The sequence below is a fragment of the Pelmatolapia mariae genome, linkage group LG6 (assembly GCF_036321145.2).
Source record: "Pelmatolapia mariae isolate MD_Pm_ZW linkage group LG6, Pm_UMD_F_2, whole genome shotgun sequence".
NCBI classification, from domain to species: domain Eukaryota; kingdom Metazoa; phylum Chordata; class Actinopteri; order Cichliformes; family Cichlidae; genus Pelmatolapia; species Pelmatolapia mariae.
In genome coordinates, this window is record NC_086232.1 from 27,344,050 (window position 1) to 27,371,926 (window position 27,877).

A 27,877-nucleotide genomic window follows, 5' to 3' on the forward strand; every position below is an offset into this window, starting at 1 on the left:
AACATTTTTTCATTTGCTGAAAATATTATTTCACAAGAAAAAAAAGCACTTTTACATTTGCTATACATTTTATATACAAACATCTGTCAGTCCTTCATTCAGTTTTCAAAAATTTCTCTCCCTGTTTTCTCACTGCATCAATGTTCTTGTTTACTGTTCTGTCAACATTTCTTGCAGCGTCTTCTGTCTTTTCTCTTGTGCTTCTCTTGCTGAGTTTTCGCCTGCCCACCTCCGTTACTGCAGATCCAGCAGCTGCCCCAACAGCTCCGCCAATCACACCACCCAAAAACACACCGAGCACCAGACCCAGCAGTGCCCCGCCAATGACTACTTTGGGCACCTGTTTAGCTGTATTCCCAATTTTCTCCCACACTGAACTCTCAGCCACCATTTTGGCCCCTGCCTTGGCTCCAGAGCCCACTTTTCCCCACACGGGACTCTGTGCCAAATTCTTTGCCCCAGCTCCAATTCCAGCTCCGACACGCATGGAACTCTCTGCCATGACTTTGGCCCCTGAACCCACTTTTTCCCACATTGGACTTGCAGCCGCTGCTTTTGCTCCAGATCCCACCCATGCAGAACCATCTACCACTACCTTGGGAACTTTATTTCCTACTGCTTTGGAGAGATTTCCTGCAGTAACTCCTACCTTCTCCCACACAGAACTATCAACCACCATCTTTTGAATGCTTTGTGCACTAGTGCCAACTTTTTCCCACATTTCACTATTTTTCATCCTCTGTGCTCCCTCTCCAACCCACACAGAGCTATCTGCCAACAGCTTGGGTAAATTCTTTGCACCCGTGCTCATCTTCTCCATTATGGAACTAAGTAGTGAAGGGGATATGGTCGAACGTGTAATTGGAGGAAGACTCTCAATATTTGTAGTACTTACACTCATCTCGGCCTCATCCCTTGTTTTCTCAATCTCATCCTCCGTCACTTCCTCGTCTACCTCCGAAACAGACTGCATGTAAGGATAAAGCTTTCGCCTTTCAGAGCTGAGTGGGCCAACATCCTCTACTCTTGCTAGGTTTTCACCTCGTTTCTCTCTTGCCATCTCTTGCTGTTTCTGCCTCACTCTGTTCTCGGCCTCCTGAAAAGCAGGACAAGAATAACACTGCCCCCCGGCCTCCTTCACTGTCTGCTCCACCTTTTCTAGCAGGTCGGCAACATTGCTCCTCTCTCCCCCACCTCTTTCTGTCTCCAAAACATGAAATCTGTCCCCACATTTCTCCACAATCTTTAACAAATCTCCTCGCTGACCAGCAATGTATGCCTCAATGTTCTTATTTTTGGCCTTCCCACTTGCCCTGAGACGATCAGCATAAGTAAAGAGGACCAAAGTGTGTCTCCAGACTGCTTCAGGTCCAAAAACAGCCTCTAGTGCCGCAAGAGCCTGCAGCTCGGTCTTTGCAGGCTGGTCTAAGGGAACACAAAAGAGGAAGACATGTGGGCCGGGACTGGACAGAGCCACACAGGAGGAGATCTGAGCTCGCACCTCATCTGGAGTGCGCTCTGAATTGAACCAGTCTGGAGTATCCACCACTGCCACCTGCAGGTGACAGAGAAAATGCATGCAAAAATGTAACGAGCTATTATCAAAAGCAACAAAGCAAGAAGAGAGTATGAAACACTTTATTCTTTGAGATACTGTAATGGGTGTATGTTGAGATAAATAGAAAAAAAGACATCTTAGTAACTTAAAAAAAAACCCAAAAAAAACACTAACCCTTCTTCCTTTAACCAATGCCTTCTTTTTCTCACACCATTGTGTGATTGCTATGAGGCTGTCTGGACATGACTCAAAGGCTTCCTGCCCCAGTATTTCATTGCCAGCTGCACTCTTCCCTGATCCAGATCTTCCAAGCAACACCAGACGAAGCTCCGGAGAAGATGAGGATGAGGACAATGAGGGGGAAGAAGGGGTTGAGCTGGATGAGGAGATCAAGGAAGGAGAGGCAGCAAAAGTTGGTGAAGAGGGGGGGAAAGAGGAGAAGACTGGCGAATGAGGAGTAGTGGTAGGCAATGCCTCGGGTGATCGCTCTTCAAAGCTGTTAATTCTGTAGTGAACTGAAACCATCAGGTAAAAATCAGACTCAGTGACGTATTAAGAAGTGAAGTGCTGATAGTGACATATGAGCGAGTGAAGTAATGTGACTTACAAGTAGAGATCACTTTTTGAGTTGATTTACCCTCTGACATTTGTGAGAGTATAGCTCCATCTAGTGGGGAAAAAAGCAAGTTGTGCTCACTTTTGTCTTTTTTTAACTCTTCTAAAAGAATGAATCAGGGTACAATAATGGAGGACAGCATACGGTTAGTAGCATTTACCTCGATTCAGTTTGAAACTGGGTGTCCTTTTTAACTCCCTGTTATCACAGAGCTCGGAGGATGGCTGTCGCTCTAGAGCTGGAGTTGAATAAAGGCTACTGGAGACCTGGCTCACCTTAACTCCATCCACCATTTCCTCCATTTCTTCTCTTGTCCTCCTTGAATCTGTTGATATGGCACTGACATACTCATTGGACACCTGGCTCACCTTAACTCCTTCCACCATTTCCTCCTTTACTTCTTGTCTCCTCCTTCTCTCTCTTGATATGGCATTGAAGTACTCTTCCTCTTGACTTTCTGCGTTTGGGGTATAAGATGATGTGTGGGTCTTTTTCTTCTCTTCCTTTTGAGCCCAGAAACTTTCCATAAGTTGCTCCTTTTTTTCCTTCACCCGTTTTTCCAGCTCTCTATCCTGGACTGTTTTCATGTAGTATAACCCGTTTTTCCGCGCCATATTGTCCACCTGTAGATAAATAAACAAACAGTAGTAACTTATTGCAGGAACTTTAACTCTGTTTTGTGAGTCACAGTTCGAAAATAATTACGATCATCGCTAATATTCAAACCAATCCAGACTACAACAGGGTGTGAGTTTACGAATGTGAAACTAGGCGTTCCTGGAAAAACAGCATGCATGCATGCGTACTTGCTCAGTAATCATCTTAAAGAAACCATTAAAACAAAAAGCTCCAACCTATAGAGTATTTAAATAATTCAATGCACTTAAGTAATGAGGAAGTCTCATCCAAATGATAAAATGTGCGAGGGCACGAATGCTCACACTTTTACTGAATCAGAAAAACCCTTTGAGGCATGTTGCTTTTTGATAACTGTTTTTACTCCTACTCCATACCTTTTCCAGCAGCTCACGGACCTGGTCCTTGTCCTGTCGCTGACGATTGTTGATGACATGATACCATCCTCCGCAACACTCAATTACCTGCCTCAGGCCTGGGTGCTCTTTCTGCAGGTACTCCTGTGAGAAAACAATGCAGCTTGTGTGAATTTATACCTGCAATGATTTGCATCACTCCTATATGTTATACTCCAAGAACAAGATAACCAACTAAAATATTACTGACAGCATATTTACAAAACCCAACACGATACATCTTGAGACAACATTTATTTATAAATAAGGGGCCAAGTCGTAAGTTAATAGGTGAAACTAAGCCCTTTTACAGTGGTACTAAGTGACTTTCCTGCTTTATAAAGATCAGCTTAAAGAGAGGGTAGGTGAACATCTCTCATACCTCCACTGTTTTTCCCATCAAGTAGTCCCCACAGGTCAGTATGACCATGGTGTGGTCCAGCACCCCCTGTCCAAACAATTCCTCCAACTCTGCAGGCACACGTGTCTCCACCTGTGTGGGGAAAAGGCAAAGAGGAAAAATGGATCTAAACTGGTAAACTGGTTACTGCTTGTTATGGAGATGTTTCAGAACATCTTTAACTTGTATATTTGGAACACATTTTTTTCCACTGTAGTTTGATAGATAGACATTTTTTTATTGAGTACACATTACAGACTGCAACTTCAACAAAGTTGAGCAACAGATGACATCACTAATGGGCAAGCCAAGACTAACCTCTGTGAATTGGTTAACAGGCACCAGCAGCAAAATAGCATGTGGGCCTGGTGGTACCAGAGTCATTGCTCGCTGTGTCTCCTTTTTGACACCGTCCTCCATCTTGCCACCACTCCAGTACCATCTCGGTGCCTCCACCAGGGTCACATTCCTGCCTTCAATGAAGCCCTGTCGTAGCTGGCAGCTCCTGGAGGCACCGGGAGAAATGGGGGAAAGCTGGGCCAGGATAGTGTCTGCTAATGCCGTCTTTCCACATCCGATATTCCCCAAAAGAAGCAATCTCAGGTCTGAGGACGAGGATCCATAGTAGCTTTCTCTGTAGTGTTCACTCATCCCTGACATGAATAAAGGAAACATGAAGGAGTCCAAAAAAACAAAAGAGAGAAATTGAGGACAATATATCACCTGTGTTATTTGGTAGGAATAAAAGCTGTCTTTTAATACTAGGTTTTATTGTTAGGTTTTTCCTAGACAAACTCACACATAACTTTACATGCAAATAAACCTGGAAAACAGACAACTGGAACAGCTGAGCAGGTTCAGCTAGGTAGATTTTATCAGTTAAGTTACTATTTTAAGCATTAAGTAATCATACAATCTTAACAGAAACTGATAAAATGCCATCTTAAACTTAAATTGAAATCTTTCTCCTCTGTTCCCACACGAGTCTCTCTGCATACAGAAGACCTACAGTTCCTTGTACCTTTAAACTGTTGTGCATGAATGAACAAAAACTAAAGTAATTCACTGGTAGTTTCACTGGTAATGGTTGTGGGTCACATCAATTTTATCTCAGTGTTTGATACCACACCTTGCCATTCCTGTCAAACAACATTCTGCTTGCACTCATATAAGCAGTGATATGCAAAAAGGTACAAACCAAATCCATACTGAACTACATACTGAAAAAACAGCAACGAGAGTTGATGAAGCATTACAAATAGTCCTAACTTCATAAGTATACTTGCTTTGGCATGTAAGAAAAATTCAAAATTAGGCGTGAAACTGTTAATAAATAGCTTGAGTTTCTGGATGTAGTTTGAGCTGACCTATTTCCTATTTCCTCAAATATGACACATTATATATCAACAATGTAGTCATTTCAGTGATAAAGTAATACAACTATGAAATTTAATATGACTGCAATTAATCAACAAGTGCATAACATTAACTAATTTAACAAGTAAGTCTCTTACACCAAGACAATCTTACAACAACAATTTAAGCAACAACATGGATACTTACTCAAGTGTTTAAGGTCTACGAAGTTGCGTTCATGTGTTGTCTTCTGTCAATACTGAGTTTTTTTGGTTGGCACTGGGTTATATTTCTCACGCAGACAACTTCAGTACATGTTAGTTCCCAGTCGACTGGCAAAAGCTGTCTGCTCAGATGAGGTGTCTCGCCTGAGCCACTCCCAAATTTAAACACATTCATACATGAGCGCACTCGTAAATATATTTTTTGACACAACAGGTTTCTCAGTTTGTAGGTTGCTAAGCATTTCAACCTGGGGTGGAGGCAGTATAACCAGCTGCCACTGGGAATCGTTCCAAGATAGTTTTAACTACCACACCTATGATATGTCAAAACTCATGGAGATTTGTCAAAGGAGCTGTCCTTCATGGTTTGTGGTTGCTAAGGATATTACCTGGTCAACCAGGTCTGTAAATATGTTGCTGTCATAACCAGAAAGAAATGAAAGCATGAAGGCTTGTCACAGACAAACAGAGTTACAATGTAAAGACAGAATAAATGCAAGAGGAACATTATTCTGCTTCTTTTGTGTGTTACACGAATGGAAAATTAAAAATATAACGTTTTCTTCCTACGGAATCATGAAGCATAAAACTTCAAGTCTTCACGGCCTTCCATATGAGTAAGAGCTGTTACGTTTCATTTCAACATCAAAGCAATTACAAAAAGACCTCTTGATTAATGTCACTAACACTTTGTCATTAAGGATTTAAATGTTAACCTGTTGTCAGTAATTTGCAAAACACGTAAATTGCTCTTTCAGCATATATTCATGGCTGTGATTAAAGTAGCTGGGTAATATTTACAGATTTTCACACATCCCCACAGCTTCATCCTCAAATATTTTCTTGTATTCCCACTTGCTAGTACTTGGCTGGACCCCCTTGCCTTGGTTCTGCATGGCAAAGAGTCAACAAGTTGCTGGAAATATTCCTCATAGTTTCTGGTCGATATTGATATGATCGCATTGTACAGCTGCTGCAGATTTGTTGGCTGCACATCCAGGCTGTGACTACTGAATTGTGACCTGGTGACTGTAGAGGACATCCAAGTACAATGAATTCATTGTCATGTTCAAGAACCCAGTTTTTTCTCTGGCATCAACAAAGCATTTTTACCCAGTTTACTACCACTCACGGGATAGTTTCTCTTTTTCTCACCAACCTCTTTAAACCCTACAGACGGTTGAGAATGAAAATGCCAGTAGATTGGCAGTTTTTGAAGTATTCAGACCAAGCTATCAGACAACAACCATGCCACATTCAAAGTCACTTAAATTACATTTCTTCCCCATTCTGATGCTCTTTTTTAACTTTAGCAATACTACACAGTGTGTCTACTTTGTTTAATCACTAACAACATACTCTCCCAACTGCAGTGGATCCATGACCCACACTTTAAGGACCACAGGCTCATGAAAAAATTAAGACTGGGGCTCTTCAAGAAGCTACTCTTGTTTTTTGTTTTTTTTAATTGTTGTTTTTTTTTGGGGGGGGGGGGGGGGGGGGTGCTCATCAAGAAGTCAGACCAATATGCATTTTGTAAGAATATTTAAGTTGACTATACATACCCATACTGTATAAACAAAACATGAGATGGTATTCATGTACATTTATTATTGAGTTACCAGGCATGTAAATATGTGATGCCTGATCTCTACTGTGAATTACCCACTACTTCTAATGTTTCCCAAGGACACAAGACATCTCTATCACTATTCAATTAATTTAAAAAGCGGAGTGTTCAAAAATCTTATCTAATCAAATAGTTAATGCAAGGCATTTAATTTGCATTTTAAACATAATTAACATATGTAATTAACAAATAAATTGTCCTTCTGAAAAAAGTTCACTTCAAAGTTCAAAGTGCAGGCAAATTCTCATAACAGAAAAACTCTTACTTTTCAAGTATCAACTAACAGAAAAATGTTTTTCAGGTTATCATTGCTGTTGAGAGCCAGTAGGGGTCTCCTTTTACTCACAGGCCAGGCATCACATACGCAATGTTATCCAAGGTGGAGGCCTTTAAACAAACAAGAAAAGCATTCACAAAGGAAAGAAAATCAAGGAAAGAGGAAGCAAAAATGCTGATTGCAACGATATACTAATAAAGTGCATTTAGGAGCACATGTCCAAATAAAACAGACATCTGACATGACATCATTGTTTAGTTTCGTTGAGTCTATGGAATGGGATGGTTGTTTACACTGTAGCTTCAGTTGTTTGTAAACATTTAAGTTTTATTCCTTGGTATTATTTTTAACCTTTTGAAATGAGTTTTTCCCTTTTTTGATTAAATCTCTCCTGGATAAATATTTCTCTTTGGCTTAAATGGCATTTGTTAGGTGCAAATTCGAGATGTTTAGAATAGGTATTATAGTACAAACAGTACATTTTGACAGCAGACTTGATTAGTGGAACAACAAATAAATCAATGCTGAACAATAAACACTGACAGGATAAGTACCGCTAGAGTTATTGGACTTTGTTAATACCACAAGTTTCATTCATAACAGCGGCATTGTGTCAACAAAGTAAAGCATAAATCTGCAGGCATTTTTCCTTTAACAAACAATATACTGGAAGTTCACTACAATAATTTCACCAAGGTGAAAGCATGTACACATAACAACATGTAAAGGATATGATGTGTATGCACCATAAATTGGCAGCAGTGCTTACCAGTGTGTGTTGTGTGCAGCTCCTCAGCTCTGGTATGTGCATAGTGAGGCCGGTAAGTGGAGCCATAGCACACAATAGAGAGTCCAAGAGTAGAGACAAACTACTCGACATACACACCTTTTTCTGCAGAGATGCACAGAGAGCCCTGTATCACCCTATAGTGCAATGAATAAGTTGCACGCTTTCCAGTAGTCTTGACAAAACCGTGTAATGAGCAAACTTTTAATACTACATCTGTACAGAGTCCACCCCCCAAACACACACACACACACACACACACACACACACACACACACACACACACACTTAGAGCACTGCTTCGTCTGCAGCAGCTTTATTGCTTTTCAGTCAGTTTAACCTCTTGATATTTTTTCGCACACTATTGTTTCATCTTCCTTTGTAAAATGAGTCACTCTGCTGACAGTACACTTATCTATAATAGTGACTGGTTAGAGACTGCCAACATTTTTCACCCTAGGTTAGCGTAACAAGTTGATAACCAGCCTCATGTGACCGTTTATCCTGATTGCCAGTGTTAAAACAAGTTAATCTAGATAAGGGAAAGATAGCTTGGGTATGTTAAACTCGCTTTGTGAAAACAGGCCTCTGTGAATCAGTTTGGAATATAGACAGAAAAAGATAAAGAAAGCACCACGTTGTAGGACTGTATAATGTTTTAACTCCCGCCAACTATCTTGGGATACACTCCAACTATCGAGGCCTTCACAGTATCTGTTTAAGATCAAAATCTCTTCTATGTTTACTTCTGATTAGCATAGATATAAAGTAGTTCTGGTTCTGGGACCACTATTAGCCCCTCATTTCTGAATTTATACAAGCAAGATGAAGAATACATGTGAGAGATGAACAAAAGACATTAAGTGTCTTATAAAAAGATTTTTTTTTAATTGAATCTACTCACATCTGTCTCCTGGAGATGGTGTCCAATCAGGGATAACGATTCTCCCAGGAGGTGAAGGTAAGCTGCAGCACTGGCAGGATCCTGGTCAGAGCAGCAGAGACTCTTGGGGGTGGACATTAGAGGGTCTTTGGCTGAAGTGGTGACACCACATATAAAACCAATGGGACTACATGAATCAGTCATGAAGCTAGTCATCGTGGAGCTAACAGTAGTAGAAATGGCTGTCAGTGAACTAGGAATGGGTGTAGAGTGATGAGGCCAGTTGCCTACTGGAGAGACAGAGGGGCTGGCAGGTCCGTTACTGGGACAATCTGCCCCATAATGCTGGCTATTAAGATACACCAAGTACTCCATCATGGGACCTGGACTCCTCTGAAAGAAAAAGAAAGGAATACAAAATGTAATGATTAAATGTGAGATTGGGAGATATACAGTACTTGGCTATAAATCATAAATTACAAAACATTACCAGACTAATGTTTCCCTCTGCATTAAAACATGGATGCAACAAGTTTTCTTGGATACGCTAGAAAGAGAGAAGTAGCCACAAGGTTAGAAGTAAAAGGATAAAGTCCTGTTTTTTGTTTTGATAGATAAAGATTTGAAAAAAATGTAACCATAGTGGGTAAAAAGAAAAATATTTGGATGTGTCTGTTCTATCACCTCTTCTCCTCTCACTGTCCATCTGTCCTGTGACACACAGACTGGATATTCATGGAGGAAGCCTGAGACGTCTGCTCCATGAGGTTCGTGGTCTATACCACTACTACCTGCAATTAGGGGACAGAAGAATCATAAACAAATGCATTAACATATAACTCCCAGGTTAAGCCAAAAGTGTACATTTCCACCTTGTTATTTTTATACTTTTAACATATTATGAAATACTGTGATAATCAGGATTTTATGTGCATTAACATGCTATAAATTCATTTCTGATAAATAATAAAGTTTGTTAAATAAAACATCCTACTTTTGCAACCTTAGACATTGTAGACACAGAGATGTCAAATAAAGTTGCATCAGAAACAAAAATATCACAGTGTAATGTACACAGCTGCTAATCTTAAAAGCTTAGGCCTTACCAATAGGTGGTATGTTCTTGTTCAGGCAGCCACTTTGTTCCTGGGAAATTACAAGCACTTACATGACTTTTAACTCGTTAGAAATATCAGTATAACGCATGAGTTACACTATAAAACAAACATAGCGGTGGTTTAAAGTTACTGGGGTGCAATGATTGTGAAATTCTGCAACAACACAAATGATTAAAATGACAATTTTGTCCATAGCCAAAGTTTTTTTTCTTTGTTTATTCTACATTTGTATTTGTTTATTCCCTCTTTTATGCCAGGACCACAAAGAAATCTTTCTTACTTCAAATAAACGTCCCTGTTTTTCTTCTTCACATTATCTTAACATTTAGCCAGCACCTAACTGATGCTGACATTGATGTAAATATCATTTCGTTCCTCCAGTGTTATCACAAAGCAAGATCCGAATCATAAAATTGATTGCAACAATCTTTGTGTTTTATGGTTTTATAGACAGCTGAGGCGAAACACTTTTTTCGACCACTTCTTTTAGGGGTCACCACAGTATATATGATCTGGCACCATCTCACCCCGTCTCTAGCATCCTCCTTCACTGCATTCATGGATCTTCCCTGTGGTCTTTCTCTGTTCTTCCTGCCTGGCAGCTCTATACTCAATATCCTTTGTCCAGTATATCTGCTATCCCTCTTCTGCACATCCAAACCATATCATCCTTGCCTCTCTTACTTTGCATTCTCTCCTTTTACCAGTCAAGCTCCCTACATTTAAAGACCCTACTCTCACCTCCACATTCAGGCCTTTCCTTTTCTCTTGATGACTCTTTAGACTCCTTCGCCCTTCCTCTTCCCTTGCCTTCAGCCAACAGTAGCACAGTCTCCACCGCAACCCTGCTGGCCAACAGCACCGAAGGCGGTTGTTGTTAACCCGATCTGTTATGTCAGTATTATTGATGATCTGTATGTTTGATTTATCTAACATACCATTTATCTAGGCTTGGGCCCAGGCACTAACTGAAACAACAATTACCAAACTGTAATTAGTCTAAAAATCTAAAAGTACACAAAATGTAGCACAAAATGTAGCACAGTTAAAATTCAAAGATGTTAAAAAGACACCATCCCTGCAATGGAATATACACTGCACTGCAACTCAGTGCAGAAACACGATTCAAAAATCCCCAGAATAGTGCACCTGGTGAAGCATCTTGGTGCTATGTTCCTCTGCATCTGATCCTGCTTCCTCCAGGTCCTCAACATCCATCAAAAAGTCTTTGTATGACCTTTTGTTTTCTCTATGGGTGCATCCACTCACTATTTCTGCTTCACCATCCATCTAGACCAACAGAAGAGAGATCAATGATTCAGACAGCAGGAACTCTAAGTACAGTGAAGTTGCATGATAACACAGTAATGTGAGATAAAGTTGAGCTTGTACAGTCTGCTTACTCAATGACCACTTCATATACTTTCTGTTTACTGCGAGGATTTTAGATGGAATATGCTCTGAAGTTTAGTCTGACCAAACATGAAGGCTGGATAAAGCTAATAAAAGGTTGCAGCAGCTAATAAAAGGTTTCAGCAGGGACTCGCCGTCTGTCTAAGGTTTATGGGTCTAAATTGCTGAAGATAAAACATTCTCACCTGGGCGAGTAAATGAATAGCTCACCTTCAGCAGACTGCTGACTGTGCAAGGCAAATAAATGATCTAAGGCTAGTGCTAGCTAGACGCTAGTCATGTTTGCTAGCTAGTGAGGAAAACAAGTTGTTTTGAAGTCCTCTAGTTCAACATTAATGTAATGTTTTTGATAGTAGCAGTTAAGCAGTGGGCTTTCTACTATGCCCAAAGAGGGGGTTTTCGAAGCTTGTGGGGTTTTTTATCTAAAATAAATACAAACTGATAAGACTGAGCAGAAAACAAGCACAAACATGTCTCACATCGATGTCTGTCTTCCTTTGGTTTTATTTCCACGTTTGACCCCAAACTATCGTTAATTCAGGAAAATGTCTGATTTTGGTCCGGTAACATGAAACACACAACAGCTCTGTCACATACTTCCTGTGGTAAACTCACAGTCTTTCCTTTCTGACACGCCGTATACGTGTGAAGCAAAGCCTGCTGACTCACGTTTAGCGCCCTCACTCCCTCTCTGTCGGCCACTACGTTGTGCTGAGTCACGTTAAGCCCGAGTGAAGCTTTGTGATTTTATACCTGCAGATGGCTGAGCAGATGCACGGCAGTCTGTAGTTTAGTGACACATTTTTCAAATCATATATAACATAGAGTTATGCTTTTTTTATGTTATTTTTTTTGTCCATGTAGGTTATAATTACGCATTGAAATGTTTTGATAAAAAACAGATGTAGCGGTATTTTTTCATCGCTTTGTCTCAAGTAGTCACGTATTTTAAAATGCCATTTTTATTTAGGCCTTTACATAATAGGTTTTAGCAGTTTTTAGCCAAAGCTATGTAGACACCCATATGACAAAGATACCTTATTTTCACTTAAAGTGAATGTATGATAATAATCGTTCTTTAGAAAAGACCAAAAGTTTAAGTATACTGCCAACCACGTAGAGGCTGGGAATTGTTTCGCTGGAAGAGCTACTCAGAGTGAAGCGGTTTTCTGTTTCCCTTGCCTCAAGATGGCTCTATAAATAAACTCGAATTAAACTAGATTGGACAGTAGTGCGGTTCCAGTTTTGTTCCTGTAGTTCAAGATCTCTGACCTTTACTCCTTCAAGCAGCTTCTGAGGAAAATTAAAATTAGGAACACTTTGCTGACTTCTTTTAATGTTGCACTGCAGTAGAGCTCTGCCAGACTGCAAATCCCCATGCAAAGATTTCTAAGTAACAGTTCCAAGGGGGGTGAGGTAGGATGCACTCCACCCAAAAATTTAGTTTTAAATGCTCTCAGTTGTAATTTGAATCATGAATTGCCATAAAAACAAACCATTGCTATGGAGTGGGGAAAAAACATGACTGTGTTATGAGTGTTTGATAAAATATGAAAGCAATGATGCTCTTTTAGTGGATGATGAAAGATTTCTGCAGATTATAATCTCTTTTAGATACTTGCACTATTGGGTAATCAAGGGTGAAGACTTCCCAGAAGGGTAGAGGCTGTTTACAGGAGCATATTAGTAGCCTCTGAATCAGTATGAATTGGTCACATCTGTGTATAATGCTCAGATATTACATATCTTTGGTTGCGGTTAGTTTACTAAAGTTTCTGCATGTCACAGTCACTCATGGATGACATATTGTGGAAGAAATAATTTTAAAAGTTTTGTTTTATTTTAAGCTAGTCAAAAATAAGCTTTGGGCTTAACTTTTGTGTGTAAAGATGATATCAGTAGCTTTTTACTATTGTTTACATGGACAAAATCAACAGTATCTACTCTTGTTTGTCAAAAATACTCCTGCGCTTTGTCACTCAATGTTGATAGACTTGTGTCATATGACAAACCTGCTCTTGTTTTTGATTAAATGCACAGCATTAGTCACTGTTTAAACACTTCCTCTCTCACAGCTTCGCAAACTCACACTGTCATGCTTAGCCTCAGCTCCTCCTCCCCTGTGTGGCTCTACTTTGGAATCTGAAGTTGCAGCATCATGTTTAGCGCTCAGCCCTCCCCCTGGTTTTCCAGGGAACTCCCTCCTCACACTCTGGTAGTCCTTCCCTCAGCAGTTTTCCGTGCTATTCTCAAAGTTGCCGTATCATGTTAACTCCTGGTCCCCTCCTACTATTGTTGCTGAAGTTGCCGTGTCATGTTTAGCCCAGTTTTTTTGTTGAGGCTGAGTTCCTGTTTGTGTTGAGCTGGTGGTGGGAGGAGGAGACTGAAGCGGATCGTATAAAGAGAAGTGTGAAAGCCAGCAGAGCACACAACTGCACTGGACATCCAGAGAGAAACTAAGGACACAGATCAGACTTCATTCTTACTGGTGAGTCAAACGAAATATCATACTTTAAATTTGACAACCTTTTGTAGATTTATATCTCTTAATCCACAGTCTTCTCACCATACCAGAAAAGGATTTATACTCTGTTAAAGTACCTTTCTGACATCTTTACTGTCCTTTACTGTTTTTTCAGGGGCACAATGGAAACCGAGAAGAAGACACATACAGCAGCAGAGCAGATGACTGACAGGTTAGACTGAGCTGCTGTGATTTTATTAAGAATCTAAATCTTCTTTTCTGCTCCATGCACACTTTTTTTTCAATGTCTTGGGATAGATTTAGTTTTCAGTCAGCTCTGTGACATCCAACACATATCTCAAGTAGCAGAATATGTTTGGGAAGTTTATGAGCTACATAAACATTTCTAATCACAATATGTTTTCATAATGAAAGTTTACTTTGGATGCACATATTTGCCCTACATGTTTTCTAATGATTACTGCTCTTAGCCTTGTGTCACTGCCTTTTCCTTAGCTGCAATACATTAAATGTTGGTTTTCTCTTCTAATTGTGATCAATTTCTTTTCTCAGGGACTTGTCTGAACAAATAAAAAAAGTGACTAAGGAGAGTCACGTTAGAGCAGAAAACACAGAACTGATGCTGAGCTTCCAGAGGGGAAAGGTCACGCTTCCGCAATATAAGGTAATATTTAAAAAAGGACAGCACAATTGTTTAAATAATCTTACTTTTGTGGGGGTCGATACCAAGATCTAATGGCTTTGTGTCTCTTCTTCTTCAGCTCCTCCTGTGTTCGCTGTATGAGATCTACCAGGCTTTGGAGGAAGAGATGGACAGGAACTCGGACCATCCGAGCGTCGCACCTATTTACTTTCCTGCTGAACTGGCCAGGCTGAAGTCCATTGAAAATGATCTGGAATACTTCTATGGTCAGGATTGGAGAGAGAAGATTGTCATTCCTGCAGCCACTAAAAGATACAGCCACAGGCTCAGACAGGTATGTTTTATTTAATCTTCCATGAATCAAATGCATGTTTCTATCTCTTCTAGGTGATGGTCAATTAACGCTCTTGATAACTCCGTTACCATTTTTTAGATTGGCAAAGAAAACCCTGAATTCCTGCTTGCCCATGCTTACACCCGGTATCTGGGTGACCTGTCTGGGGGACAGGTTCTTGGTCGGATCGCTCAGAAGTCCATGGATCTGAAAAATGGTGATGGTCTGTCCTTCTTTGCCTTCCCTGGGGTGTCCAGCCCCAACCTGTTCAAACAGCTCTATCGCAGCCGAATGAACAGTGTGGAGCTGACAGAGGAGGAGAGGAACGGTGTGCTGGAGGAGGCTGTCAGGGCCTTTGAGTTCAACATTCAGGTAAGAAGGTGTGACTGTAAAGCAAAAGTGCCACTCAGAGGGCAGCTGAACCTTAGATTAGCTCCATCTTACACTTACTGATATTTAGCTGATAGATGCTCTGTTGTTTGTGTTACAGGTCTTTGAAGATTTACAGAAGATGCTGACTGTCTCTGACAACAACCTGCAGAGCTCGATAACACAGTCCAAGCCAGTAAAGGCGAACACACTCCACATGTCAGAAAACATTTACACTTCTTCGTTGCTCAGGATGGTCCTGGGACTGTTTGTGGCTCTGGCTACTGTCAGTGTGGGAATGTACGCTTTATAGAAAGAAACTCAAGAAATACTGCATAATGAAGTGTTGCTGTTGAGGTTTGCTTTGGTACTGTAAACCTAAAAGCAGAAAAATCCCCACCTGATTATAACTGTAAGATTTTAAAAACGTGTACAGATCACAAAATACTGTGTAACATTTATGTAATTTATCCATAGGAACCATTCACACTCACACATACGTGCAATAAGTGTAATAGATTCTGAATCTGTTGCACTGATATCCAGTGTGGTTGAAAATGTGCAATATGTGTGCTTTAAATACTGTAAATATTTATGAACCTTTTAATAAAATATTGTGCAGAAAGAAAATATCTCTATCGTACTGTATTGTGAAATTTTTCTCCTTTAGTACAGTGATCATGAAGTTCATTCTAGTAATGAGCATTACTCTGCTGATGTTGAGGGTCCAGCTGGTGGACATGTCCACTAATGTTCTGGCACCCGACTACATGCCTGCTGTTCATTTGGCTCTTAGTCATACAAGAGTTTGGATGCGGGGAGCAAGTCCTTTTTATATGATTTAAACACTAAATAAACTCACTTGCTGGCAAGCCACCCACAGCACGCTTAAGAGTTTATGCCTCCATCAGGCTAACATCTGCTTAACAAATGTTGCAAGCTAAAAAACAAATCTTATTTCAGTTTTACTCAGCCCAAAGTGATATGTTTAAACTGTTTGTTTAAAACATAAATAATTTTGCCTGATAACGATTAAACAAAATTGTCTTTTTTAAAGTGATCCTGAGTGATAGATTTCTACTTTCTAAAGGTGTTTTTGCGTTTTTCTTTGGACGTTGGCTGCAGTCCAGTTTTCATACCCAAATAGTTTCTTTTTCATCCATGGATCATTCAAGCATAAATGGGTGACTAACTAACAAACCAGTTTTGTGTCTATATGTAAAGACAACTTAATAAAGAAACCAATTTGTTCCGATTTCCTTAAAAAAAAACTTGATGTATCTCGGCATGGTGTGAAATGTGTCTATAAACAATGTGAGGAAACGAGACAAGTGGAAGACAAAAGAAGAAATAGCGCGATGAAAAAAACTATCTACAGCAAATGAACAGCATATAAATGCCATGTCCTGAAGAAACAGGAAGAAACTCATGCAGGCCTCACATGGGACATAAGAGATATATCTGGAATTTCAGTTGATCCATCTGCTGCTCACCAAAGCCTCATTAGAAATGGTCTCAGTGCAAGGGTGGCTGTGAAGAAGCCATTCCTAAGGAAGGAAAACAAAGTGAAAAGACTGAGGTATGTCAAAGTACACAAAAACTGGAATGACAATCAGTAGCAATCAGGTTTTAAGAAGTGATGAGTGATCAGTGGCGCTCTTTCATGGTTTGGGGCTACATTTCAACCAGTGGCTTTGAGGATCTTGTAAAAACCGATGAATTTATGAACAGAGCAAAGTGCTGTCAGACGTTGATCTGCCATGTAATACTGTCTGAAAAGCATCTAATTGGCAACGGCTTCATTTTTCAGCACTATAATCAGCAAAACAATGCAAACGCACTATGTAGAAAAATACACAGTGGAACTGTCACTCTTGGATTGGCCTCCCCACAGGCCAGACCTCAACATTGTTAAAGTACCGTGGACAGCTAAGATAAAAAACAGAAGAGCTTTGAATATCCTTCAAGAAGCCTAAAGAACTATTCCTGAAGACTAGGAGAAATGACAAGATATCTGAGTTCAGATTATGTTGAAGAATAAAGGTGATCATACCAATATTAACTTCCAAGCTCATAATAATTGTACTGACGGTTTCTATCTGACTGTACTTGATTTGCAGTTATGTTTATGCATTTCCTGTTTTTCTAAGAAAACACAAAGAAATGAGGGCTGACTCATTCTGATCTGTGACACTGACGACACATTCTTTGAAGCTTTTCATGTAAAGGCACAGACAGCCAATCCACTTCAGGAATTAACTGTCAAGTTTTAACATCTTGAGCACTTTGTGTTAGAGTTGCACACTGTCTATACTCAGTGGGCTTAACTGTTATCAATACGAATCAGTCATTTATGGAAACAAATTATTTTAGTGCTCAGTTAAACACAGAAGACTATAACGCAGTCGTATGCAATGGTGTTTGAGATAAATACATGCTTTGTTCCTTAAGGAATCTAAAGATTTATATAAAACATGATAAATTAAAGTTAGTTTTGTCTGTTCCTTAAGTTCTAACCCACTATCCTCTCCAGCTGAGAGGTTGAGAATGTGTTTCAATACAATATTTAATGCAGAAACAAAACATCACACTTGTATAAGATTTGGTATCCACTTTTATTGTGGTTTCATGGATTTCCTAAAACCTGTGCACTCATAGCACAAGTCATAAATCAAAAGACAGAATGACTGTTGATTGTTAACAGCAGCCAGATCACATTTCTGGCTTCATCCTAGGCCTGTTTCATTGTGACACAAATCACTACATTGCTGGTATCTGCCTCCTCCTAGAGGACAACTAAAGAAAAACAAAAGTAATGTCATAAATGATTGTACTTCACAGGAAATTGGCTTACCTCAACCTTAAAAGGCACAGTATGTGCACAGTAAATCACAAATTTCCTTTTACACTCATACTGTCAATGTTTAACAACTGAAATCATGCTTTACATTGAAGATACATTCCTTTCTACTGCTGTAGCTTCTGTTTTTGCCATTTCACATCTTTGTGTATTATGCAACGTTAACTGACAGCACATGTCCAACACCAAAAGCATAAAAATCACATTCCATTACCAGACGTGGAAGCTTTGGAAATGCATCACTTGCTCATTTAGAAGGCATTCGGCGCACAATCCAAAAGCTTCAAACAAGAAAAGGAGCGGAAACTACATTACATTTCACAACTGAGGGGGTTAACTCGATGTTAGTTTGACATGACGATCTCTATCCAACATCCCCTTAAAATGCAAACATACACACATAGAAAAAACACCATTATCGAAATCTACAAGCTACACAGTATCAGGTGACAGACATCTTATCTCAAGGTGCTTTAAGGGTGATTGCACGCTATATTGTGTCTTTGTTATTGACTGTAAAGGACAAACTACGGGTTAAGAGTACAAACTTAAGGCAAAGCAAAAGCTGAGGATTCATGTGGGAAAGCAACAGAAACATTCACATATAGTCAAAGCAGCTAAAATAAAACTGGAGTAATTTTCAAAATATGCTCAAAAGCTGAACTGACACCATATTATCTCATGGCATAGCTTCAGGAAAGTGTGATTTAAGTTTTATGTATACTGATGTATGCTTTTCAGTAGAGAGTATTGTGTTTCAGTGACATTCAAGACCACAAGTTTACTTGGAGAGTGCAGTTACTTCACTTCATGTGTTCACTGGAAATTCTGACAATGATTGCCACTTGATCAAAACAATTATGCATTTCCTCCATTTAGAGAACATGTTACACATCACACATCTTGAAAGAGGGTGCAAATTACACAAAGGCAAAAATAAGTGTAAGTCATATGAAAGTGAAATTACTGTGGAGTAATATTTTGCTACTTGTACAGCTCCTTCATTTGTTGTATTTGGCACATCTTCCTTCTGCCAAAGCATGCTTTCCAAGTCTGACTAGGTGCATTTCAGGCCTACAGAATGTGTTGTACGACACAGTTGTTTACTTGTGTGTATTAACAAGCACCCAACAAACATCTGCATCATGCCACATCCCCTCTTCTATCTGTTGGAACAGCTATGACAGTTTTGGCTAAAAAGGTGCATTACTTTTAGGCAGAAGCAGCCACCAAGGGCCGCTCAGTTGGTTTCGTAAGTAGACAGCAGGGCTGCATCTACGGGCTCCATGCAGGAGGGGCAGGTGAAGGAACGCATCAGCCATGGGTCGATGCAGTCCACGTGGTAGATGTGAAGGCAGGGCAAAAACCGAATGGGGTCGCCATATTCAAAATCCAACATGCAGATGACACATCTGGAGGGGAAAAAAGTGAAAGGATTTACCAATACCCGCAGACTTTGATATATTACAAAAAAAGCATCTCAAAATACAATCAATAACTCATACGATAACTCATCTTCTGTGCTGTGCCATCGCCTTAGCCAGAGGTTGTTTTGTTTCCCCAATGTATAAATCACAGCAATGCTCCTGGCACTTAACAACTTATACTATATTATTCTGTTTGCGCCGGGGGGCCCAATTCTTGGTCCCTACAGAAGAGCTAACTCGTCAGGCCAGGACTCAGCAGTCTATGTACACTTACAGGCCAGTAGCCTCTCTTTCAATGATAGGGATGTACACATCCCGGAAAAGGAGGAATGCTAGTTTGTGAGAGGAGTCAAGGAGGCAATTTACGTGAAAAGTGAAAGACCATCTCTGAATCGAGAAGGGGGCCTAAGGGTATATTTTTCACCATCTTACACTGCTGTGATTGCTGCTTTGCTCTGAATTTTGACAGCCCTATTAAAGATTAATATCAGTCTGTACATGCTCCAGATAGCTTTTCTTCAAATTGTTTAACTCTCACTCACTTTTGCAACTTTGTACTTTTATGTTACTTGCAGCAACAACTCCACCTCATTGTTAGCCCATTTAAAAAACTCGGTGCTTTTCCTCAACATTCTGCCGCAACGTTTCAAAGAGCCGGAAAGTAAATAAGCGGCAGACAGAAATGAGGCAGGTCGAATCTTCTTGCGTTTCACGCATGCGCAGAACTGGAACGTAAGCGTTTTCGTCCGTTTCAATGTGGACGCACAACTCTGTGAAAACTACTGAAAACGCTAGTGTGGACGCGGAGCGTTTTCAGACGAAAACGCTGTTTTCAAATCTATCCGGGCTAGTGTGGCCTAGATGAGTGGCTAGCCTTAGATGAGTGACGAAATGTTTCTCCCACTGAAAATGCTACGTCCAGATGAACAGAATCAACTTTTTGGGATTTCCTTACCTGGATGATTGAGCATGCATCAAGATGCGATAGCTTTGTGTTTTTGGACAGTGGAACTATTCAAAGATTTCTGAATAAACTATTAGTAACTGCATTTCACAAATTACTGAACTCTTAAAGGATCAAATGGGGGGGAAAAAATCCCCCCATGTAAATTGAAACAAATGTTATGAGTTTCAGTGTCTGTTAATGAGAGTGCCACCATTTAAAACTCACTCTTTAACTTTCTTCTCAGAGGCGTCAGAGCCTGGATCAAAGATGCCTTTGGGAAGATGCTGGATGAGTCCTATGCGCTGTGCGATGCGGACTTGCTCCTCCTCAGTCAGCTGACTGGCCAGACGGCTCTCACCTGGGGTGGGATGGTACACTGGCACAGCCTGAGTGCGCTCCTTGAAATAAATGAAAAGAAGACAACTCGTGTCATCTTTGAAAGGGTGATTTTACATTTCCAGTGGCATCCGAAAACCTGGGACCAGAAAAAGATATTTTATTTATTTCCCTGTGTTTTAAACATCAATCTTCATTTGACGTTTAAATTAAAATTTGAAATTAAAATATGATACACCTGTATATCAGAGTTCCTTATGTTTTAGATTTCCAAGACTGAAACACTCAGCAAAAGCAAACTCTGTCTCTACAGGTACAATCTAAATGAATGAACCCTCTAGCGCTGATTACTGGACTGCAAGCTAACCATCTTTACAATTTTGAGGGCCAAAAAGTGCATATACGCTCACCAGTCACTTTATGAGGTACACCTGTTTAACTGCTCATTAATGCAAATATTCAATCAGCCTTTCACATTACTTTGAATGTGGCATATTTGTTGGTAACAGGCAGGTCTGAGCACTTCAGAAACTGCTGATCTACTGAAATTTTCCCATACAATCATCTCTAGGGTTTACAGAGAATGGTCTGAAAAAGAGAAAATATCCATTGAGCCACAGTTCTCTGGGTCACAATATCTTGTCAATGTCAGAGCCCTTGGCATAATTTAAACACCACAGCCTACCTGAGTATTGTTGCTGACCAGGTCCATCCTTTAATGACCTCAGTGTAATTTGCCTCAAAGTTTAATTCATCTCAAACCGCTTTCTTGATCAAAAGTTCTCTGTACTCACATGGCCTCCACAGTCATCAGACCTCAATCCAATAGAGCACCAGATGCGGTGGAACAGGCAAGTCCCATCATGGATGTGCAGCCGACAAATCTGCAACAACTGTGTGATGCTATCATGTCAATATGAACCAACATATCTGAGGAATGTTTCCAGCACCTGGATGCCACAAAGACTTAAGGCAGTTCTGAAAGCAAAAGTAGGTCCAACCCAGTACTAATAAGGTGTACCTAATAAAGTGTCCAGTGAGTGTACATTTCCAAGCATTATAATGTGTTTGCATATTTTCTAGATTTTCAGGTCCACTATTAGGAGACACCAAACACAAAAAATAGGTATTTTTTTATGTTTACTTATTTATAAAGTTAAATGTTAAAAAGCCCTAAATACATTTAGGCAAGTTTCAGCCTGACTTGTATATCCGTGACAAAGTGGTGCAAAGGTTTGTACCGTCATCTCTCAGCAAGACGTTCCTGGTTTTCTTGATAATAAGCTGATGACATGAACTAGATAAAAGAACCAATGTTTTAGGATCGAGATAAAGATTGTCATATTACAAATTATGCGTATACCCTGTACAATGTGTTATCCTTTTTTCAAAATAATATAAGACCCGAACACAAATTATGACTGTGTTTCTAAAAGCTTGTAGAAGTAATTTGACGGTGGTATTTACTTTATTCAAGCTTAAATTCTGCATGGTGCAATCTGATTCTGAAAGCTGCGCTGCACAAACTTCAGCTTCCAAATTAACATAACAGTAAACAGTCTCCACAACTAATTAGACTTAAGGGTAGGGGCATTAAATTGTCATGCTCTGGACGCTCTGGACTCCCCGGGCTGTATTTCACCTGAGACCCGGGCTGCTCTTGGTATGGCGGCGGGGGCTCTCCGGGCAGACTGCCTCCCTCGGAGTCGTTCAGCAGCGACAGGTCATCCGCACCTTGTGAAAATAGACAGTTCCCCATTGAAATGAGACCACCATGAGACTGTCACTTCTTTCTAATGCTGACAGACTCGGCGCTCTCTCTAAACGTTAGCTTGGCTAGCTTTTAGCTGACAGCTGTCATTCGGCGGGGAGCCTTATTTACAGAGAAGCGCCGCAGCTCGTTCGGACGCGATAAACGCCCAACACTGAGCGATACCGTGGCTTTAATAACAACTGGCGACACAAATTCTAACTGTATCATCGACAACAATTCTGTGTTTCCGACCGTACGCTGTGTTTACAAGAAATACGAGCCGGAACTATATCACCAGGAAGTTTTCTAAACACCAAACTTCCGGTAAAAGCTTCAAATTAAAAGTCGAGATGCGAGCTTTGCTGTAAGTGTTGATGGAGAATTATAGACAAGGTCAAGAGTTGCACTGTGTCTTTGTGGATCTACAGAAAGCATATGTTAGTATACCAAGATCGGAGCTGTGGTACTGTATAAGGAAGTCAAGAGTGGCAGAGAAGTATGTGAGGGTGGTGCAGGACATGGATGAGGACAGTGGTAAGGTGTGCAGTAGGAGTGATGTCAAAGCTTAAGGTTAGGGTGGGATTGCATCGGTGATCTAAACCCTTTCTTGGTTGCAGTGGTGATGGACATGTTGACAGATGAGGTCAGGCAGGAGTCTCTGTGTACTATGATGTTTGCACACGACATGATCTGTAGTGACAGTATGGAGCGAGTGAAAGAGAGGCCGGAGAGGTGGATATATACATTGAAGAGAAGAGGAATGAACAACAACAGAAGCCAGACAGAATACATTTGTGCTAATAAGAGGAAAACAGGTGGAAAAGTGAACATGCAAGGAGCAGAGGTAGTAAAGGTAGTTGAGATACCTGGGGGATCATCCAAAGCAGTGGACAGTGCACAGGAGAGGTCAAGAAGATTGCACGGGCAGAGTGGGGCAGGTGAAGATGATTGTCAGGGTGATTTGTAGCAGAGGGATAGCAGCAAAGTGAAACGAAAGGGAAGGTTTACAAGATGGTAGTGAGACCTGCAGTGATGCATAGCTTAGAGATGGTAGCAGTAACAAAAAGACAGGAAGCTGAGCTGGAAGTGGCAGAGCTGAAGATCTAATGCACAGAACACAGTGCAATAGTTACACCCTTTTGTACATGCTCTACAGAGAGAATAACAAATAAAATAGTTTTACAATTTAGAGTAAAATATAAATCATGAACAACATTGCCATCTACGGTGGCCCCTAGAGGCAAAGCACGTACAAACTCCAAAACACTTGCAAACTACAAAACACTTGCAAACTCCAAAGCACTTGCAAACTCCAAAACACTTGCAAACTCAAAAGCACTTGCAAACTCCAAAACACTTGCAAACTCAAAAGCACATGCAAACTACAAAACACTTGCAAACTCAAAAGCACATGCAAACTACAAAACACTTGCAAACTCCAAAACACTTGCAAACTCAAAAGCACTTGCAAACTCCAAAACACTTGCAAACTCAAAAGCACTTGCAAACTCCAAAACACTTGCAAACTCAAAAGCACTTGCAAACTCCAAAACACTTGCAAACTCAAAAGCACATGCAAACTACAAAACACTTGCAAACTCCAAAACACTTGCAAACTCCAAAGCACTTGCAAACTCCAAAACACTTGCAAACTCAAAAGCACATGCAAACTACAAAACACTTGCAAACTACAAAACACTTGCAAACTCCAAAACACTTGCAAACTCAAAAGCACTTGCAAACTCCAAAACACTTGCAAACTCAAAAGCACATGCAAACTACAAAACACTTGCAAACTACAAAACACTTGCAAACTCCAAAGCACTTGCAAACTCCAAAACACTTGCAAACTCAAAAGCACTTGCAAACTCCAAAACACTTGCAAACTCAAAAGCACATGCAAACTACAAAACACTTGCAAACTCCAAAACACTTGCAAACTCAAAAGCACATGCAAACTCCAAAACACTTGCAAACTCAAAAGCACATGCAAACTCCAAAACACTTGCAAACTCCAAAACACTTGCAAACTCAAAAGCACATGCAAACCCCAAAACACAACGGAAGTGCTCCAGGACGCTAGGGGCAGTGTTGAGCTTTTGTTAGCTAGTAACTACACAAACCATGAAGTACCGGATTTGGGCTGTAGGCCGCATTTTAAGGCCGATTACGTCACAGTGACACGACGAAGGCTGTCCTAATTCAAAGGCTGCTCCAACTGCGGCCCTCAAATGCGGTCCTTAATTTCCCTGAATTTTAAGGATGGGTCGGTGAAGCCTTCATGGCCCAACATACCCCAGATTTCATAGTGCGGCGGTGGTGTGGATAATTTTGCCGAAAAAACGGCGGAAGCGGAGCGGCCGAAGAGTAAACTTTCAGAAGTAAGTGCTGAATATTATGTCACTTATTTATGCGCAAATATTTTTATAATGAAGATCATTAAAACATTACTGTTGGCCACATGTTGGGAAAGTTATGTGACATTAGCTTGGTTTTAAAGCCTTTACTTAAAAATATTAGTCGACCTTAGTCTTACAGAGAATGTGAGGATTTCATGGATAATTAAAGTCAGTCATAAATCCACAAACACAACAAGCTGAAAGTCAGTGATGCTGCTCGGTTTGCAGTCCTGAATATCACGGCACAAGCAGGATCCACTGCACTGTTAATGTTAGCTATGTTATATTGCTGCCTCTGTTCGGTGGTGTCGAGCCAAACGGACTTTAACGTGTGTTTGAACGAGCTGACGGTTCACTCGTTAAGCTGAAAGAAAGATGCTTTAATCACAGGAGTCACACGTGTCCACTGTACCATCTGGGAACTCTTCTTGTTCAGCACTCGTAATAACACAAACACTAAATCTTCCTTCTCTGTGCCGTTTTGTAGCAGTGCATACACCTGAGACTGTCACCTGTCTGTCTGTCCTGCACGCTCTATCTGTTTCTTTCTCTCTGATTGTGGAATAAAAGTATGAACATGTGTTTTTAAGTTACACTTGTGTTTGAATCCTGCAGCTTATCACACATTTGATTTCCATGTGTGACAACTGCAAGTGTCCAGAATGAGGACAGACTGAGGGACCCACTGCTGCACATCATCTGTGAGGCTTTGCACCCCTGATGATCCACCAGGGCAAACTCAGCAGTGTGTGAGGAAGAGGAGGAGGAGGAAGAGCCAGCAGCAGCTGACAGATGGAGAGAATAGACAGACTGTTCCCTGTTTGTGAAGGACTGCTAGGAAAGTTTAACATCACTAATGTCTGTCCTGAATCAGTCTTATTAGGTATTTTTCAAATAATATTATCATGTGGGAGAAAGTACTCAGGGCCTTCAAGTTACACACTATGAAAGGCAGCAACAAGTTTAATATTCAGAAACCTAAAGTATGTATCAGCAGCAGAATGGAGCTAAAAATAAATGTTTGTTTCAGTTCTATGAAGCTTTGAGTATTTTGGATTAGTAGTACTGCTGTGTTTGTTGCATCATGTTGCTGTGATTGTTTATATGCTTTATATATTCTGAGGTAAGTTGATCTATAGTGTTACACCATATTCTATAAGGATGTTATGTGTTTGTTTACTTTCTGCCCAATATGACCCATTTAGCAGAAGTCAGCCTGTTTAAGGCCCTGATATCTATTCTGTATGACTTAAAGCAGTTATGACATGGTCTGATTTTCTCACCCAATAAAGGAATATTTAATATATCAGTCTACTCTTCATTTTATCAGAAACAGTTATCACAGTTCATACATTTGCTTTTTACACACATATGTAAGCATTGAGCCAAATTTAGTAATGCCAACATACTGAAGCACCAACATTTGTCTCTTATATATGATACACCTATCTATATATATATATATATATATATATATATATATATATATATATATATATGCACTGTCAAAGATACTTGTCTTTGAGTGAAGATTTAAGGTGATAAGACATAAATAACTGCAACTTGAATCTGTAAGCTCAGTATTTAACACAGAGTTCATGTTAACTGCCGCAATAGCTAATAATGATCAATATAATAACTATTATATTGGCCATATTATATTTACATTACCAATGTGATATGACTTTAGTCTCATAAACAACATTAGCAAATTGTTATTTATTAACTAATCTTAAATGACTGTTCAGTACAGAAATGAAGCCCAAAAATCATGTTTTACTGTCCTGTGGTCTCAGCCTCAGATACTTATCAAATCACACAAAGCTCTTGTAGAAACAAACAAACAAATGAACAAAATATGTTCTCCTTCATTTCTGTCAAACAAAGTTGTATGACTCGTTTCCAGTGGTTAGTATCATGGTTGCTAGGCAACCTGGGAAGCGCGACGGTCATTGGTACTTCATGGCTTGTGTAGTTACTAGGTAACAAAAGCTCAACACCGCCCCTAGCGTCCCGGAGCACTTCCGTTATGTTTTGGAGTTTGCATGTGCTTTGGAGTTTGCAAGTGCTTTGGCGTTTGCAACTGTTTTGGAGTTTGCAAGTGCTTTGGCGTTTGCAAGTGTTTTGGAGTTTGCAAGTGCTTTGGCGTTTGCAAGTGTTTTGGAGTTTGCAAGTGCTTTGGCGTTTGCAAGTGTTTTGGAGTTTGCAAGTGCTTTGGCGTTTGCAAGTGTTTTGGAGTTTGCAAGTGCTTTGGCGTTTGCAACTGTTTTGGAGTTTGCAAGTGCTTTGGCGTTTGCAAGTGTTTTGGAGTTTGCAAGTGCTTTGGGGTTTGCAAGTGTTTTGGAGTTTGCAAGTGCTTTGGCATTTGCAAGTGTTTTGGAGTTTGCAAGTGCTTTGGAGTTTGCATGTGCTTTGGAGTTTGCAAGTGCTTTGGCGTTTGCAAGTGTTTTGGAGTTTGCAAGTGCTTTGGCGTTTGCAAGTGTTTTGGAGTTTGCAAGTGCTTTGGAGTTTGCAAGTGTTTTGGAGTTTGCAAGTGCTTTGGAGTTTGCAAGTGTTTTGGAGTTTGCAAGTGTTTTGGAGTTTGCAAGTGCTTTGCCTCTAGGGGCCACCGTAGCCATCCCCTATGTAGCCGGTGTATCAGAAAAACTCAGGAGAGTCTTCTCCAAGCACGACATCCCAGTATACTTCAGACCCAGCAACACACTCAGACAGAAACTGGTTCATCCCAAAGACAAAACTCCTAAACACAAACTTAACAATGTGGTGTATGCTGTACAGTGCAGTGAGGAATGCCAAGACCTCTACATTGGAGAGACCAAACAGCCACTTCATAAACGTATGGCACAACATAGAAGAGCCACCTCCATGGGACAAGACTCGGTGGTCCATATGCATCTAAAGGCCAAAGGTCACCCTTTCAAGAATAGCAATGTACATATTTTGGACAGAGAGGACAGATGGTTTGAAAGAGGAGTAAAAGAAGCCATCTTTGAACAGAGGCGGTGGTTTACGACACCAACTGTCTGCCATCT

General features: G+C 40.3%; 4 protein-coding genes across 4 annotated transcripts; 1 reads left to right on the forward strand and 3 right to left on the reverse strand.

Annotated features, from left to right (window-relative positions):
- Positions 1-70: 70 nt before the first annotated feature.
- Positions 71-4,256, reverse strand: LOC134629737 (uncharacterized). Its single transcript, XM_063477256.1, has 6 exons — positions 3,924-4,256; positions 3,588-3,698; positions 3,188-3,310; positions 2,335-2,797; positions 1,733-2,073; positions 71-1,555 (listed from the first exon to the last, which is right to left on the reverse strand). Exons 1-6 carry the CDS (start codon positions 4,254-4,256, stop codon positions 95-97), a joined length of 2,832 nt encoding a protein of 943 aa, XP_063333326.1. The 3' UTR covers positions 71-94.
- Positions 4,257-7,025: 2,769 nt separating this feature from the next.
- On the reverse strand, positions 7,026-9,530 carry LOC134628618 (HMG box-containing protein 4-like). Its single transcript, XM_063475338.1, has 5 exons — positions 9,447-9,530; positions 9,253-9,309; positions 8,784-9,155; positions 7,862-7,984; positions 7,026-7,202 (listed from the first exon to the last, which is right to left on the reverse strand). The coding sequence occupies exons 3-5, from the start codon at positions 9,138-9,140 to the stop codon at positions 7,158-7,160; spliced, it is 525 nt and encodes a 174-aa protein (XP_063331408.1). The 5' UTR covers positions 9,141-9,155; positions 9,253-9,309; positions 9,447-9,530; the 3' UTR covers positions 7,026-7,157.
- Positions 9,531-13,686: 4,156 nt separating this feature from the next.
- LOC134628619 (heme oxygenase-like) lies at positions 13,687-16,092 on the forward strand. The gene is made up of 6 exons (XM_063475339.1): positions 13,687-13,781; positions 13,933-13,989; positions 14,331-14,442; positions 14,540-14,755; positions 14,855-15,127; positions 15,246-16,092. Exons 2-6 carry the CDS (start codon positions 13,940-13,942, stop codon positions 15,435-15,437), a joined length of 843 nt encoding a protein of 280 aa, XP_063331409.1. The 5' UTR covers positions 13,687-13,781; positions 13,933-13,939; the 3' UTR covers positions 15,438-16,092.
- Positions 16,093-17,729: 1,637 nt separating this feature from the next.
- Positions 17,730-22,755, reverse strand: rnf11a (ring finger protein 11a). Its single transcript, XM_063476461.1, has 3 exons — positions 22,336-22,755; positions 20,583-20,755; positions 17,730-19,396 (listed from the first exon to the last, which is right to left on the reverse strand). Exons 1-3 carry the CDS (start codon positions 22,450-22,452, stop codon positions 19,225-19,227), a joined length of 462 nt encoding a protein of 153 aa, XP_063332531.1. The 5' UTR covers positions 22,453-22,755; the 3' UTR covers positions 17,730-19,224.
- Positions 22,756-27,877: the final 5,122 nt, after the last annotated feature.

Bases quoted from the DNA above. Each gene is read 5' to 3' on its own strand.
- LOC134629737 (XM_063477256.1), bottom strand. From the start codon at position 4,256: ATGAGTGAACACTACAGAGAAAGCTACTATGGATCCTCGTCCTCAGAC. The intron at 3,311-3,587 runs GTATGAGAGATG...GTTTTCTCACAG, and splicing joins TGATGGGAAAAACAGTGGAG to GAGTACCTGCAGAAAGAGCA. The intron at 2,798-3,187 runs GTATGGAGTAGG...ATTTATCTACAG, and splicing joins TCCGTGAGCTGCTGGAAAAG to GTGGACAATATGGCGCGGAA.
- LOC134628618 (XM_063475338.1), bottom strand. From the start codon at position 9,140: ATGATGGAGTACTTGGTGTATCTTAATAGCCAGCATTATGGGGCAGAT. The intron at 7,985-8,783 runs GTGAGTAGATTC...GCATCTCTGCAG, and splicing joins ACCATCTCCAGGAGACAGAT to AAAAAGGTGTGTATGTCGAG. The intron at 7,203-7,861 runs GTAAGCACTGCT...GTTTGTTTAAAG, and splicing joins GCTGCACACAACACACACTG to GCCTCCACCTTGGATAACAT.
- LOC134628619 (XM_063475339.1), top strand. From the start codon at position 13,940: ATGGAAACCGAGAAGAAGACACATACAGCAGCAGAGCAGATGACTGAC. The intron at 14,756-14,854 runs GTATGTTTTATT...ACCATTTTTTAG, and splicing joins ACAGCCACAGGCTCAGACAG to ATTGGCAAAGAAAACCCTGA. The intron at 15,128-15,245 runs GTAAGAAGGTGT...TTTGTGTTACAG, and splicing joins CCTTTGAGTTCAACATTCAG to GTCTTTGAAGATTTACAGAA.
- rnf11a (XM_063476461.1), bottom strand. From the start codon at position 22,452: ATGGGGAACTGTCTATTTTCACAAGGTGCGGATGACCTGTCGCTGCTG. The intron at 20,756-22,335 runs GTGAAATACAGC...ATTTATTTCAAG, and splicing joins AAGAGCAGCCCGGGTCTCAG to GAGCGCACTCAGGCTGTGCC. The intron at 19,397-20,582 runs GTGAGTTTTAAA...TTTCCCCTCCAG, and splicing joins TCTGAGAAGAAAGTTAAAGA to ATGTGTCATCTGCATGTTGG.